The following is a 13,836-nucleotide window of genomic DNA, read 5'->3' as shown; positions in this document are numbered from 1 at the left end:
GACCAATGAGCTGCAGAGAAAATGTCCCGCACTGTTTTACACAGGTGAGGACTTCTGAGCAGTACTTTGACTCCTTTCTTGTTTCAAAAACGAGAAGAACGTTATTAGTTGTAATAAACATTTATACCAAGAAATCAGTTGGTGGAAAAAAAGTCAAGAAAAAAAGAGATTTAGAATTGCAATAAATAGATATTTGGGATATTCATCTGGACTTTAATCAACCAATACTTTTCCAAAATGTCTGTCTTATTTATTTTAGGGATTAAATGTAGTAAATCCTCAGAGTATGTCCTGTAGGTTCTGGAGGTTCTGGATTGCAGCTGCACACCTTCAAAGGGAAATCCACAACATAAAATGTATTTTATCAGAAAAAAAATATTTTTTTTCATTTTTTTACAGAGTGCCATATTTATTTGTCTCGCTCAGTAATCAGAGTAGACTTCCAGAGTATTCTCTGGAGTGTTTCTTTATGTTGATACCAGAACCGTTCACCTTGTAGTTCCTGAGATTTACTGAATTCATTTATCAGTACAATCTAAGAACAGGATCAGCAGAAGGTTTTGTTTTCCTTCAGTCTGGACTCAGGAAGTCGCAGCATCAATGTCGAATTTTTACCACTTTCATGAACATCTGCAGAGTTTTAGAACCAGAGTTTATCTGAGGACATCAGCAAGCTCCATCAACAACAGAGTTTAGACACCTCAAAGCCTTCCCAGTGCTCCCAGTATGCTGCCCAGTGCCACCAGTGAAGCTGCAGCAATAAAAGCCTGAGGCGTCTTCATGCCGACCAGCTGAATGGTGGAGGAGTTTCTGTCAACGCCACAGAAACAACGTGGGACGCCTGGACACTTAGTCACTGTGCTGAGCCACACACACACACACACACACACACACACACACACACACACACACACACACACACACACACACACACACACCTCAAAGCTGTTTACACTGCTGAGACACACACACACACCACTACTCACATGGCGACCAGCATGACACACACTGCAAAGCAACGATCAGCCTCATCAACCTGACCTGAGCCAATCAGAAGCTGAGAAGTTCCACCTGAGCAGGTAACTGCTCCACTTCTTCATCATCACATTCCTCATCTTCATCTAATAAAAACAGGAAGTCTAACCTGAACTCTGTGACCCAAATCGACCTGCTGACCTTCAGAGTCGGTCTGAGAAAACGCAGCAGGTCTGACAAACAAAACTAAATCTGCAAATGAGAAATCATTTCTGATTCCAGAACAACCTGCTGCTGATTCTTCAACCATCAGTCAATAACCAGCCTGGCTACGGAGGAAAGAAACGAACCGAAGGAACTGAGGTCATGATTCAATGAGACAAACCGTTTATCTATTGGCCCTTGAGAGAAGGAACAAATCTGTAAAGGTCCCAGATCCCTTCTCCAGTTTCCTCCTTTAGGTCCCGCCCATCTCCCATCTGGCTCCGCCCATCTCCCATATGGCTCCGCCTACCTCCCCTTTGGCCCCGCCCATCTCCCTTCTGGCTCCGCCCATTTCCCTTCTGACCCCGCCCATATCCCATCTGGCTCCACCCATCTCCCCTCTGGTTCCGCCCATCTCCCCTCTGGCTCCACCCATCTCCCCTCTGGCTCCACCCATCTCCCCTCTGGCTCCACCCATCTCCCCTCTGGTTCCGCCCGTCTCCCCTCTGGCTCCACCCATCTCCCCTCTGGCCCCGCCTACCTTCGCAGCTGCTGTGGCCCTCCTCGTAGCCGGCGCTGCAGCTGCACTTCCCGATGGGCACCAGCCACTCCCCCTCGGCGCTGCAATGCATCCTGGGAGGGCTGTCGCTGTCCACCTCCGAGTTATTGACGCAGCCGCCGCGGACCTCCACCAGCGTGGCGAAGGCGGCCTCGGCCACCGTGTCGGGGAACACGGCCAGGTTCTGCACGGTGGCCAGGCAGCGCTTGTAGTACACGCGGACGGCCACCAGGGCGACGCACGCGCCCACGTCCTGGAAGGCCAGATGGAAGCCCTTCCGGTTGAGGTGTCCGATCTCCCGCACCTCCGTGTTGAGCTTCATCTTCCTCTCCCCCAGATCTCCCTGCGTGAAGCTCTCGTCGGCGGCGATGGTGTCTATCTTGGAGTAGCGGTCCTCCCGGGTCACGGCGCCCAGGTCCCGGTCCGACTCCACGTACAGCAGGTTGAACGTCTCCTTGCAGGTACCGGCCACGCCGGGGATGCTGTTGCAGTCGCGCAGCGTGAACTGCAGCTCCACGAAGATGCGCTGTCCGCCGCGGCGCGCCACCCAGCCCGTCTGCAGCCAGTTGTTCTGCTGCGTGGGCTCCATCACGTTACACACCTGGTAGGTCCGGATCGGCTTGTACTTCTCATCCACGCCGCTGATCTCCTCCCACTGGCAGGAAGACAGAAGCCGCGTTAGCACAGCCTGACCCGGTGACCTGTTACGTCATCATCATTAAGGAAGTTAAATATTTTTGATTGCGCTAAAGCAAAATATTTTAGTAGACAGCTAAATACTTAGCTGCTGTAGCGAAATATTTAGGTTGCTAATGAAACATTTAGCTCATAACAGGCTAAAAACAACAAATTATTGGCGTTAATCTTTAACTCTGTAACTGTGTAACAGCTCCCTCCTCATCCTCCTCATCCTCATCATCCTCATCATCCTCAGCGCTGAGTCACTGTCAGCTGTTCAGTTTCATCCTGCTGAAATTTTTGGGAGGATTTTAAAACCTCCAAACAGAGAAAGTGTCAGCTGACGCAGAAACAGTCAGAATCTAAATTTGCTTCCAGCTTTGACTCACGCTGATCTGTAGAAGCTTTTCTTTGTTTCTGGGCTGAATGTGAGTCACTGAGGCTGATCTGGGATCTGATCCATCTGATCCTCACTCCAACAACACGGCTTGATTTAATGAACACATAAAACCTCAGAGCACAGTCCATGTTTTTATGACTATTAGATGATTTTCAGGCATTTTCAAGCAAAATCCATCATAAAACTCCTAAAAATGTAGAAATATTAAATCTGACTGAGTTTTTTATGTTTCTGCAAACATATAAGTTCATGAAACTGTTTGGGGAATTTGTGCCAGGATTTTTACTCGCGCCATCTGCTCCTGTTGGAGAAACAGAAAAACTGTGGCGTTCAGGAAACATCTGAAAATCTAAAGTCATCTGAGGGATTAGATCTGATCTGCATGTGAAGCAGCAGGAGGCTGAAACGGATCGGTTCTGCCGAGCTCGGCCCGCTTCATTTGGATTCAACAGCAATAAAATGTTTTTCTGAAGCGGCGCAGAAGGAAAAACATCAGAACATGTTCCATGTAAAACTGATCTGAATCAGGAACAGAACAATCACTGCATCTGGATCTCTGGCACAAACCGAAGCCGCTGCCATGAGACCCGATGACCCGAACTGATGAGGTTCTGGTTCTGGTTCCATCTGGTCCAGAACCGTCCGGCAGCAAGCTGGGACGCTGTTGGCACAAACAGCTGCTGCTCATTTATTACACACAGTGTGTGTGTGTGTGTGTGTGTGTGTGTGTGTGTGTGTGTGTGTGTGTGTGTGTGTGTGTGTGTGTGCTGGGTCAGGTGGGAGTGTGTGACAAACGGTTCTGGCAGAGAGCTGTTCTTTTAAAAAGCCCATTTGTCTTCCAGCCATAACTTATCACAAACGATATCGATCGACACGGGGGAGAGCATTTATCTGCTGCTGGACCCACCGGGCCTCTACCCGACCCACCGGGCCGCTGCCGGACCCACCGGGCCGCTGCCGGACCCACCGGGCCGCTACCCGACCCACCGGGCCGCTGCCGGACCCACCGGGCCGCTACCTGACCCACCGGGCCGCTACCCGACCCACCGGGCCGCTGCCGGACCCACCGGGCCGCTGCCGGACCCACCGGGCCGCTGCCGGACCCACCGGGCCGCTACCCGACCCACCGGGCCGCTGCCGGACCCACCGGGCTGCCGGACCCACCGGGCCGCTGCCGGACCCACCGGGCTGCCGGACCCAACGGGTCGCTGCCGAACCCACCGGGTCGCTGCCGGACCCACCGGGCTGCCGGACCCAACGGGTCGCTGCCGAACCCACCGGGCCGCTGCCGGACCCACCGGGCTGCCGGACCCACCGGGCCGCTGCCGGACCCACCGGGCTGCCGGACCCAACGGGTCGCTGCCGAACCCACCGGGTCGCTGCCGAACCCACCGGGTCGCTGCCGGACCCACCGGGCTGCCGGACCCACCGGGTCGCTGCCGGACCCACCGGGTCGCTGCCGAACCCACCGGGTCGCTGCCGGACCCACCAGGCTGCCGGACCCACTGTAATCCAGCGCGCTGCCTGGATTACAGCCGCTGATGAATGGAGAGATAAACTCAGCGATGGTAACGTAGCCAGAACAAGGTGACTTACTCCGTTTGGGGGGAAGGAGGTCCAGCCCAGTTCTGCCTGCGTCTCCTTGGAGTTCAGCAGCACAACTGCAGCAACAGAGAGAACAAGGAGAAGGTCAGAGGTCAGCGAACAGGAAGGGTGGCGTCTTTATCTGCAGCAGGTCAGAATAACCAGCTGGAAGAGACGATAAGCTGAAATAAACGGGTCAGAGAACGGGCCGGTTCCTCTGGAAACAGAACAATGAGAACGGATCAGAACCTTCAGGAGAAACAGAAACATGCCTTCACCTTCAGAACCACGGACAGAACCGTGACAACCGCTTCAGAACCACGGACAGAACCGTGACAACCGCTTCAGAACCACGGACAGAACCGTGACAACCGCTTCAGAACCACGGACAGAACCGTGACAACCGCTTCAGAACCACGGACAGAACCGTGACAACCGCTTCAGAACCACGGACAGAACCGTGACAACCGCTTCAGAACCACGGACAGAACCATGACAACCGCTTCAGAACCACGGACAGAACCATTACAACCGCTTCAGAACCACGGACAGAGAAACAGCACTGGAACATTTTCAGAGCGCAGAAATGACTCATGAACACTGAGAGACCCGGAACCAGCTGAACCTGGTTTCAGAACCACAGAAACGGGTCAAAGCTGCTGACCATCCTAGAACCTTCCAGAACCAGCAAAGAGAATCTCTCCCAAAGCAAGAGATTGTTTTATTTACAGAATAAAGATTCCAGCAACACTGAAAGTTTCTCAGGTTTTCAAACATTAAATGGAATTTATTGTCAGAATGAATCCAAACTTTTATCATGACTGATGGTAAATATAAACGATGCCTGTTAAAATCCGCAGTGAGAATCATAAACCCGTCAGAACCGACCCAGAAGAATCAGAAAATATTTAACGTGTTGGAAGGAAAACAGTTTAACTTCAGGTGGATTGTTCCTTTATCTGTGAACATGAAGGAAACCTGATTCCAGCCAGAGTGTGTGTGTGTGTATGTGTGTGTGTATGTATGTTTGTGTGCGTGTGTGTGTGTATGTATGTGTGTGTGCGTGTGTGTGTGCGTGCGTGTGTGTGTGTATGTGTGTATGTATGTATGTGTGTGTGTGTGTGTATGTGTGTATGTATGTGTGTGTGTATGTGTGTGTGTGTGTGTGTGTGTGTGTGTATGTGTGTGTATGTATGTGTGTGTGTATGTATGTGTGTGTGTGTGTGTATGCGTGTGTGTGTGTGTGTATGTATGTGTGTGTGTGTGTATGTGTATGTATGTGTGTGTGTGTGTGTGTGTGTGTGTGTGTGTGTGTGTGTGTGTGTGTGTGTGATTAAACATCCATCATCCTCAGGTCCTGATCGGCTCCTGGAGGCTCGTCAGAGGAAGTGAGTCCAGCCTGGTTGGTGGCGTCATGGCAACAGCTTCACGTGTTTTTCTGGTTGTTTCAGGATGAACTGAAACCTGAGAGGCTCGATTTTCACCTGAAACTTCTTCAACCTCAAACTGTTTCACATGTCATCGTTCCGGATCGGAAACGTAAAAGGAAAATCCTCAGAGCTTCAGCTGGAGCCACTCAGCCCAAACTGATGAACATCTGGTGATCACTGCAGTCACACACACACACACGCACACACACACACACACACACACACACACACACACACACACTGAACCAACAATCTGAGCTGAAACATCCAGAACATCATTAGAACTGGGTCTTAAAGGGCCGGTACCATCTGTTTTCCAGGCACATGGTTCCATTTTATAGCTAAATAAAGTAACTATGTTACATTCAGTTGTTATAAAAATACTGTAAATAAAAAATGTGATGTAAGAAATGTTACTTCCTGATTTAGTGCCTTGAAATTGGGCCTCTGTCTCCTGCTCTTCCTGAAGCTCCGCCTCCAGGAAGTCATCCCAACATGGCTCCTCTTTTAACCCTTTAACATTTTTACCAGCGTTGCTCTGAGCAGCAGCTCCTTTAACGAGCTCAGCAGCTGGTTGCTAATTGCTGCTGGCTAGTCTGAAGGAGCTGAGTGGGGGAGGAGCTGTGCCTCAGGGGCGGGGCTAGGTCCACCCAGACATTTTGCAGCTGAATGGTTGCCATGGAGACTAAAGGATTTCGGAAACATGAAAGAATCAATTGAAACGTGCCATTGGCCCTTTAAATCCGCTCCTCTTCCTGCTCTTATGAAAGCCTCCACTCCGAGTCAGGAGGCGAAGTCACAGCCACACTCTGACACAAATCTGAGATGATGCAGCAGAAAGAGGTCAGAGGTCAAAATAAACCTGGCAACGCAGCCGTGGGTCAGTGTGCCGAAGGCGGAGCCAGGAGGAACGCCTCCACCCGGCAGATAACAGGAAGAGGAAGAGAAGAGAGAGGGATGATCAGCAGAAACACAGAGAGACAACAGGAGGAAAGGATGAGACGGAGGAGAAGAAGAAGAAAGGATGAGACGGAGGAGAAGAAGAAGAAAGGATGAGACGGAGGAGAAGAAGAAGAAAGGATGAGACGGAGGAGAAGAAGAAGAAAGGATGAGACGGAGGAGAAGAAGAAGAAAGGATGAGACGGAAGAGGAGAAGAAGAAAGGATGAGACGGAAGAGGAGAAGAAGAAAGGATGAGACGGAAGAGGAGAAGAAGAAAGGATGAGACGGAAGAGAAGAAGAAGAAAGGATGAGACGGAGGAACAAACATGACTCCAGAGGATCGGCTGTAATCAGGTTCTCTTTAAACTCTAATGGGTCTGCAGGGGAGCAACAGGCGGGGGAGGGGCAGGGGGAGCCAGAGAAACTCTCCTTTCTTCTTCTCCTCTTTACACAGATCCACTTAGTGAGCTCTAATCATCATCATCATCATCATCATCATCATCAACTCAGCTTTTCACTCATAATTTCCTTCATTACAGAAACAAAGCGGCCAAAGAATCCGCAGGGCGTCTCTGACGGCCAGCTGGGGGCGCTGCAGACTGGATCACACTGGTTTTACTGGTTTTACTGGTTTATCTGGTTTTACTGGTTTATCTGAACTGGTTTATCTGGTTTTACTGGTTTATCTGGTTTATCTGGTTTTACTGGTTTATCTGAACTGGTTTTACTGGTTTATCTGAACTGGTTTATCTGGTTTTACTGGTTTATCTGAACTGGTTTATCTGGTTTTACTGGTTTATCTGGTTTATCTGGTTTTACTGGTTTATCTGAACTGGTTTTACTGGTTTTACCAATTTATCTGAACTGGTTTATCTGGTTTTACTGGTTTATCTGGTTTATCTGGTTTTACTGGTTTATCTGAACTGGTTTTACTGGTTTTACCAATTTATCTGAACTGGTTTATCTGGTTTTACTGGTTTATCTGAACTGGTTTATCTGGTTTTACTGGTTTATCTGGTTTTACTGGTTTATCTGAACTGGTTTATCTGGTTTTACTGGTTTATCTGAACTGGTTTATCTGAACTGGTTTTACTGGTTTATCTGGTTTTACTGGTTTATCTGAACTGGTTGAAACTTCCTGTGATTTTGGTTTGATTTCATGAAAATCAGAAACGGATCAGACGAAACTCGTCATTTACCGTCCCAACTTCCCTCCGACCTCTCGCCCTTATGGTAACCATGGTAACCATGGTAACCTGTCACTTCCTGTTGCACCAACAAGGCTGGCTTTTAAATGTAAAAATGCAGAAAACCAAAGCAGCAGCTTTTCATCAGGAACTTTTAAAACCTCTTCATCTCTAGGCCTCTTTTTGAGAAATATGGTTGAAAATACATGCCCAAAATGAATTGAATGTATCTCAAGAACTACAGAGTTTATTTTAATTGTTTTGGTATCAAAATAAAGGCAAGACTCTAGAGAATATGTTACAGCTCTAAAACCCACCCTGCCTGTTACTGAGGAAAGTGAATTAATATGATACACAGCAGAAATTAAGCAAAATATCTATTTCCGCCAAAAAAAAACCCAGTTCAATATATGAAGATTCCTTTCAAAGCATGTTTACTACATGTTTTGGATGTAGTAAACAACAGTACACAATCTGACCTTTTACTGTGCCAAGTTTCATGGAAAGAAAGTGAATCACATGAGTTTTAGAGAGGTACTACTTGATAAAAATCTAGGCGGACCTTCCAAATTAGCCATTTTGGCACAATTTGTGCCATTTGAACTTTCTCAGTTTTTTTTCTGTAGGTTCTGTTTCAATTATTTATTCTTATAGAATAAATGATTACTTGTCATAGATAAGTAATTACATCTAATAACAATTGTTTTTGGGGGTTCCTTTGAAAAAAAATTTCCTCCTGGAGTCTCTAGTCTGCGCTCTGCGCTCTGCAAGTAAAACCATGCAGTTCTCAATACAGATATGCAAACTTACGCGGGGCGGTTTCTCGGGATCCCATTGGCCAATTTTGATGATTGACACGTCTTTCGAACCGTCAGAGCCAATAGAATCCGAGGGCGTTGACATTAATACGGAAACTAAAGCCATTCACCAATTAGAGGACGGGAAACGCATGTGACGTGCATTGACGGAGTTCGCCTCTACATTTTTATATGGAAGCCCAGGAGGCGGAAGAGGCTCTGGGCAGAGCCGAAAACAGTATGAGATGGACTTAGGGAAAATGGATTATCGAACCAAGTGGAAATATTTAGTCTAATAAGGATTATGACCACGAAACAGCAAAGGTAGGACTGAATTTATGTTTTTCGCTTCGTGAAATTAGCTATTTCTTTTTTTCTTCTTCAGCTGCTGGTTCAGTGAGTTTTGCACGTAGCGTGGTGATTCTGGTATTGTTGGAAACGGCAGAGCTTCGGCTTTACTCTGATTGATAGTTTGTGGGCTTTGGGAATAGTTGCTCTTTCACTGTTGCATTTTTTACCGCGTATGCCTCGTTAGCCTCGTTAGCATCTAATTACGTTTCGTTTTACCAAGCTACTTCGTGTTCAGGCTGGGTGTTGTTGATGTAGAAAATATTGTTTGTATCATTTAGAAGAGCTTTTTCCCGATCTGTGGATATGCAATATGCCTATATTGATAAATGTATAGCATGTTTTTTCAATCGATCTTGTTGCGGCAAGCGCAGAGGACCCAAATTTGGGTCCTCTCGCGACAAACAGGTTAAAAAGGCATAAATAATAAAGATATTTCTTCTCACTTCTGCAGACTCTGAATCAGCGACAGAAGAAAATTCAAGGTCACCTTCAGGGAAAACTTTGTACTTTGGGTTCGAAATGAGACCTTCAAGAAGGTTTTGATGTGGCAGAAAGCATTAAAGCAGGAGGATGTCCTTCAAACGGAGTGTGTGAGGATGTGAGCGGCTCAGAAAGCATTTCACCTGTTTTCTTCTCCGTTTGATGTGGCTGATTTTATTTAGAGAGGATCCGCCGTCGCTGTACAGGTCCAGGCGACACGTTCACCTCCTCAGGAGCTTCAGCAGGTCAGACAAGTGGAGCCTGGCTTCAGGTTCTCCTTTCTACAGGTCTCACTCTGGAAGTTTAAAGAGCCGCCATGGAGGCTGAGACGATTAATCCGATTAATCTATCCAAACAGATGCATCAGAAACACAAAGAGTCTGAGCCATCGGCCCTGAGGTACGCTGCTTAACGTCCACTGTGTGGCGCTCTGGTGCAGCTTTCTAAAGAAATCAAACCAAAAACTCAGAAAACATAAACGAATGTAGGGCTGGAACAATTAATCAATCATTTAAATAATCGTCAGCTAATTTAATAATCGACTAATCATTAACTGGAGCATATGGACTCTAAAACAGGAATTTGCTGACCAAACAAAACACCAAGTAATGAATCCAAAACTAAACAAAAACCTTCATATTTTACATTTGGGATGATAAAACTGCTCTGTATGGAAATCTGTTCCACACGAAAGTCAAGGAAAACGAACCCCTGATCGTCTGCATTGATGACTAAAAAGAAGATAACCTGACACAAACACACACACACACACACACACACCTACACACACCTACACACACACACCTACACACACACACCTACACACACCTACACACACACACACCTACACACACACACACACACACACACACACACACACACCTACACACACCTACACACCTACACACACACACACACCTACACACACATACACACACATACACACACACCTACACACACACACACCTACACACACACACACACACACACATACACACACCTACACACACACACACACACATACACACACACACACACCTACACACACATACACACACATACACACACACCTACACACACACACATACACACACCTACACACACACACACACACAGGCTAACAGCAGAACATGAAACTTGCAGTTTCTCCATCTTTCAAGTTTCTCCATTGTTTTATTTCATAAATCATCATAAATGATTCAGAATAATTCCTCTATTTATTAAAAATCAACGTTCATTAAAAATCAACATTTATTCCCGTTCTCCTCCCGTCAGGCTCAGATTTCCTGGTTTTCCCGACCGGAGCAGAATGAGAATGACCAGCTGTGGAGACGAGCGAAGAAAGGATTCATTCAGCCAATCAGAGAGAAGAAGAGAAACTGACGTCATTGTGACGTTTTAATTGATCATTCTGGTGATTAATCTGTAAATTTTCACATTGTGCAGATTTTTTTATTTAGCCACTTACGTGTTTTTAAACAATAGAAATACATCAAAATGCTACTAAACGATTATTTTATTCCCTTTTAGATAAGAAAATAAACATTTAATTTCAATAGCAGCTGAAGCTCAAACTTTCTGATGAACATCAACAGCGTGTCGCTCTGATCTGGGGGTTAACTTATGAATGAACTGATTAGTAACTGGACAGTAGAAGGTGATTAATTGGAGATTTGTTCAGAACCAGGTGAAGCTAAAACGGTGGGGTGAGTTTTGGAAAGAACAGATTTATTTTTCATCTTAAAGGTAAAATATTTATATTTCTCTACAGTTATGGCTTCATTTATGCTCTGCTGTTCTTTCAACAAATGTCCTTTTTTAGATTCTGTATCCTCCAGTTAATGATTATTTCAGTAATTGATTTATCGCGATTAATCGTTTCAGCGTCCACGTTTTCTCCTTGTTATGCAACCCTGAGCCCATCTGTTAGCGTGGAGTTGGCTAGTTAAAGGTGAGAGGAGCCGCTACCGACAGGCTGAGGCTAATCACTGGTTAGCATGTGTGCAGCTCAGTGAGGCGGAGCCTAACGAGTTTACATAACGAGGCGGAGCGGAGCTCATCCCGACGGCTGCAGGAGTCTGATCAGCTTTCCAGCGGATACTGACTGAAAACAGAAGCTTCCCGGTTCCGGGTCCACAGCTGTCAGATCAGGGCGTGTGAACCTGGAGACCATGCGCCGCTGCATGCATTATTCAGGCTGCGTTAGCGCCGCTGCAGCTGCAGCGTGACTCTGCTGGATCCGGCCCACGTGTCGGCCGCTAATATCCCCATGAAGCTCCGGCTGGAGTTCTGGGAAAACCTTCCATCAGGCTTTCCGAGTAGTTTTAAATAATACAGGTGTGTATCTGTGCCACACGCACACACACAGCCGGACCGCACAACAGAAAAAGTTTCCTTCATCACTCTCCATCTGTCCGTCCCATCTCTACCTGCCCCTCTGCCCCCCCAGTGGGGGTGGGGAGGGGCAGTTACATAAGCTCTGAGGTTTTCTGCTGACTTTCTTTTCCTTTTAGATGAAATTAGGTCGTCTTCCCCCCACCATGCTTTCCTTTCTGGAGGAACGAGAAACTCCTGCAGCGCTGCAGGTCTGACAGCAGCTCACACACACACACACACACACACACACACACACGCACACACACACGCACGCACGCACGCACGCACGCACACTGATATGTGGGTTTTATTCTTCCCATGATGCATTGTAAAACAACCTCATACCTAAAACTCTCAGACATGACCCTCGCACAGAGACAGGATGACCTCTGACCTCTACAGTCAGGAAGTTTCTGAGAGCTGAGAGGAAGCAAGACCAGGGCAGCAACAATTATTTTAGTAATCAATTATTCTGATGATTAATCAGATTAATCAAATAAAAATGGCCACATTCTGCTCATTTAGCCTCTTAAACTGATTTTATTCAATATTAGAAAAACATTAAAAGAAGCAAATAAACAAATCAATTCCTTTTTAAATAAGAAAACCTTTTGATGCATAAAAGGATTATTTTAGTCAATGTTTCATCATCTGAAGCTAAAAAACGTTAAAACATCAAAATGAGAAAATCTTTTTATTCTGTTCTTTCATCAAATCATCTTTTTTTCAGTCAATTCCAGTTAGCAATGAATCAATTACTAAATTAGTTGATTATTATTTCAATAACTGATTAATCGTTTAATTTCTAACCCAAACCTTCAGTAGAGCTAACGGGTCTCTGGTTTCTCCTCTCATCCTGAACCAGAAGAAGTCCAGTTAGCGAAGCGCTGACGGAGCCGACCAATCAGAACTACACACTTCCTGCTGGACCAATCAAATCGCATCAGGACTTTCACTAATTAATTGCAGATTCTAATGAAATTATTCGGTTTTTTTAACATCTAAAGGTTCCAGTCGGTGTTTCTGGTACAGCAGTGAATCTGAAACTCAGCAAAGTTTTTTCGCTTTAACTTTGTTAGTTTTATCTGCTTCCTGGTGACATCATTATTTCATGTCTAAAATAATAAAGGTTTCCTCTCAATAATTCCTTCCTGCATAATGATGTCTTCTCAGGAAAACACCAATAAATCAATAAATCACACAATCAATTAAAATATCCTCGATCATTTCTAGCTGCACGTTTGTTTTTCATGTTTCTACCAAAACAAGGCTACACTTCACCGATCAGTTGAACCTGAAACACGGCACACAAAGCAACTTTGGATTCAAGCTGAATGGTGAACTTTGACCTCTGGAGCTGGTGGGATGAAACAGCAGCAGCTAAACGTGGCAAACTGCTGCAGGTCTGGACCGACGCTCCGACAACACAGAGGAGGGCAATCCACCGAGACGCTAAGACAGCTAGCTTCACCGCTAACGAGCCGCCGTTAGCTTCGCCGCTAACGAGCCGCCGTTAGCTTCCCCGCTAACGAGCCGCCGTTAGCTTCCCCGCTAACGAGCCGCCGTTAGCTTCGCCGCTAAGGAGCCGCCGTTAGCTTCGCCGCTAACGAGCCGCCGTTAGCTTCGCCGCTAACGAGGCATTAGCTTGTTCATAATCCACTTTGTTTTTGGTTCGTTTGTTTATTCCTGATGTTTAAAACGTCGTCCAGTTCCAGAGTGAAAAGTTGTTTAAAAATGAATCACTGACCTTTGTGAACTTACAGTGTTATAACATTTTTATACTTTTAGTTAATTGTTCATCACAATAATTTCTGTCTCAGCTCCAGACTCTCCGGCTGACAGGAGGAGGTTCAGGTATCTGGTAAACATCAGCT

At 46.4% G+C, this 13,836-nt stretch overlaps 1 protein-coding gene across 1 annotated transcript in view; it reads right to left on the bottom strand.

Moving 5' to 3' along the window:
• The window catches only part of epha10 (EPH receptor A10), a 106,255-nt gene that overhangs the window by 78,083 nt on the left and 14,336 nt on the right, over positions 1-13,836 (bottom strand). The window contains exons 2-3 of the mRNA XM_014995935.2: positions 4,413-4,477; positions 1,721-2,393 (exon numbers count right to left, since the gene is read on the bottom strand). Of these exons, the coding sequence (XP_014851421.2) occupies positions 1,721-2,393; positions 4,413-4,477 (738 nt within the window). The remainder of the gene's footprint in view (positions 1-1,720; positions 2,394-4,412; positions 4,478-13,836) is intronic.

The sequence above is a fragment of the Poecilia mexicana genome, unplaced genomic scaffold, assembly GCF_051168715.1.
Source record: "Poecilia mexicana isolate PSO_F unplaced genomic scaffold, ASM5116871v1 scaffold_11, whole genome shotgun sequence".
Lineage (NCBI taxonomy): Eukaryota > Metazoa > Chordata > Actinopteri > Cyprinodontiformes > Poeciliidae > Poecilia > Poecilia mexicana.
Note: the sequence above shows the minus strand (reverse complement) of the source record. Positions and strands in the feature narration are given on the sequence as shown.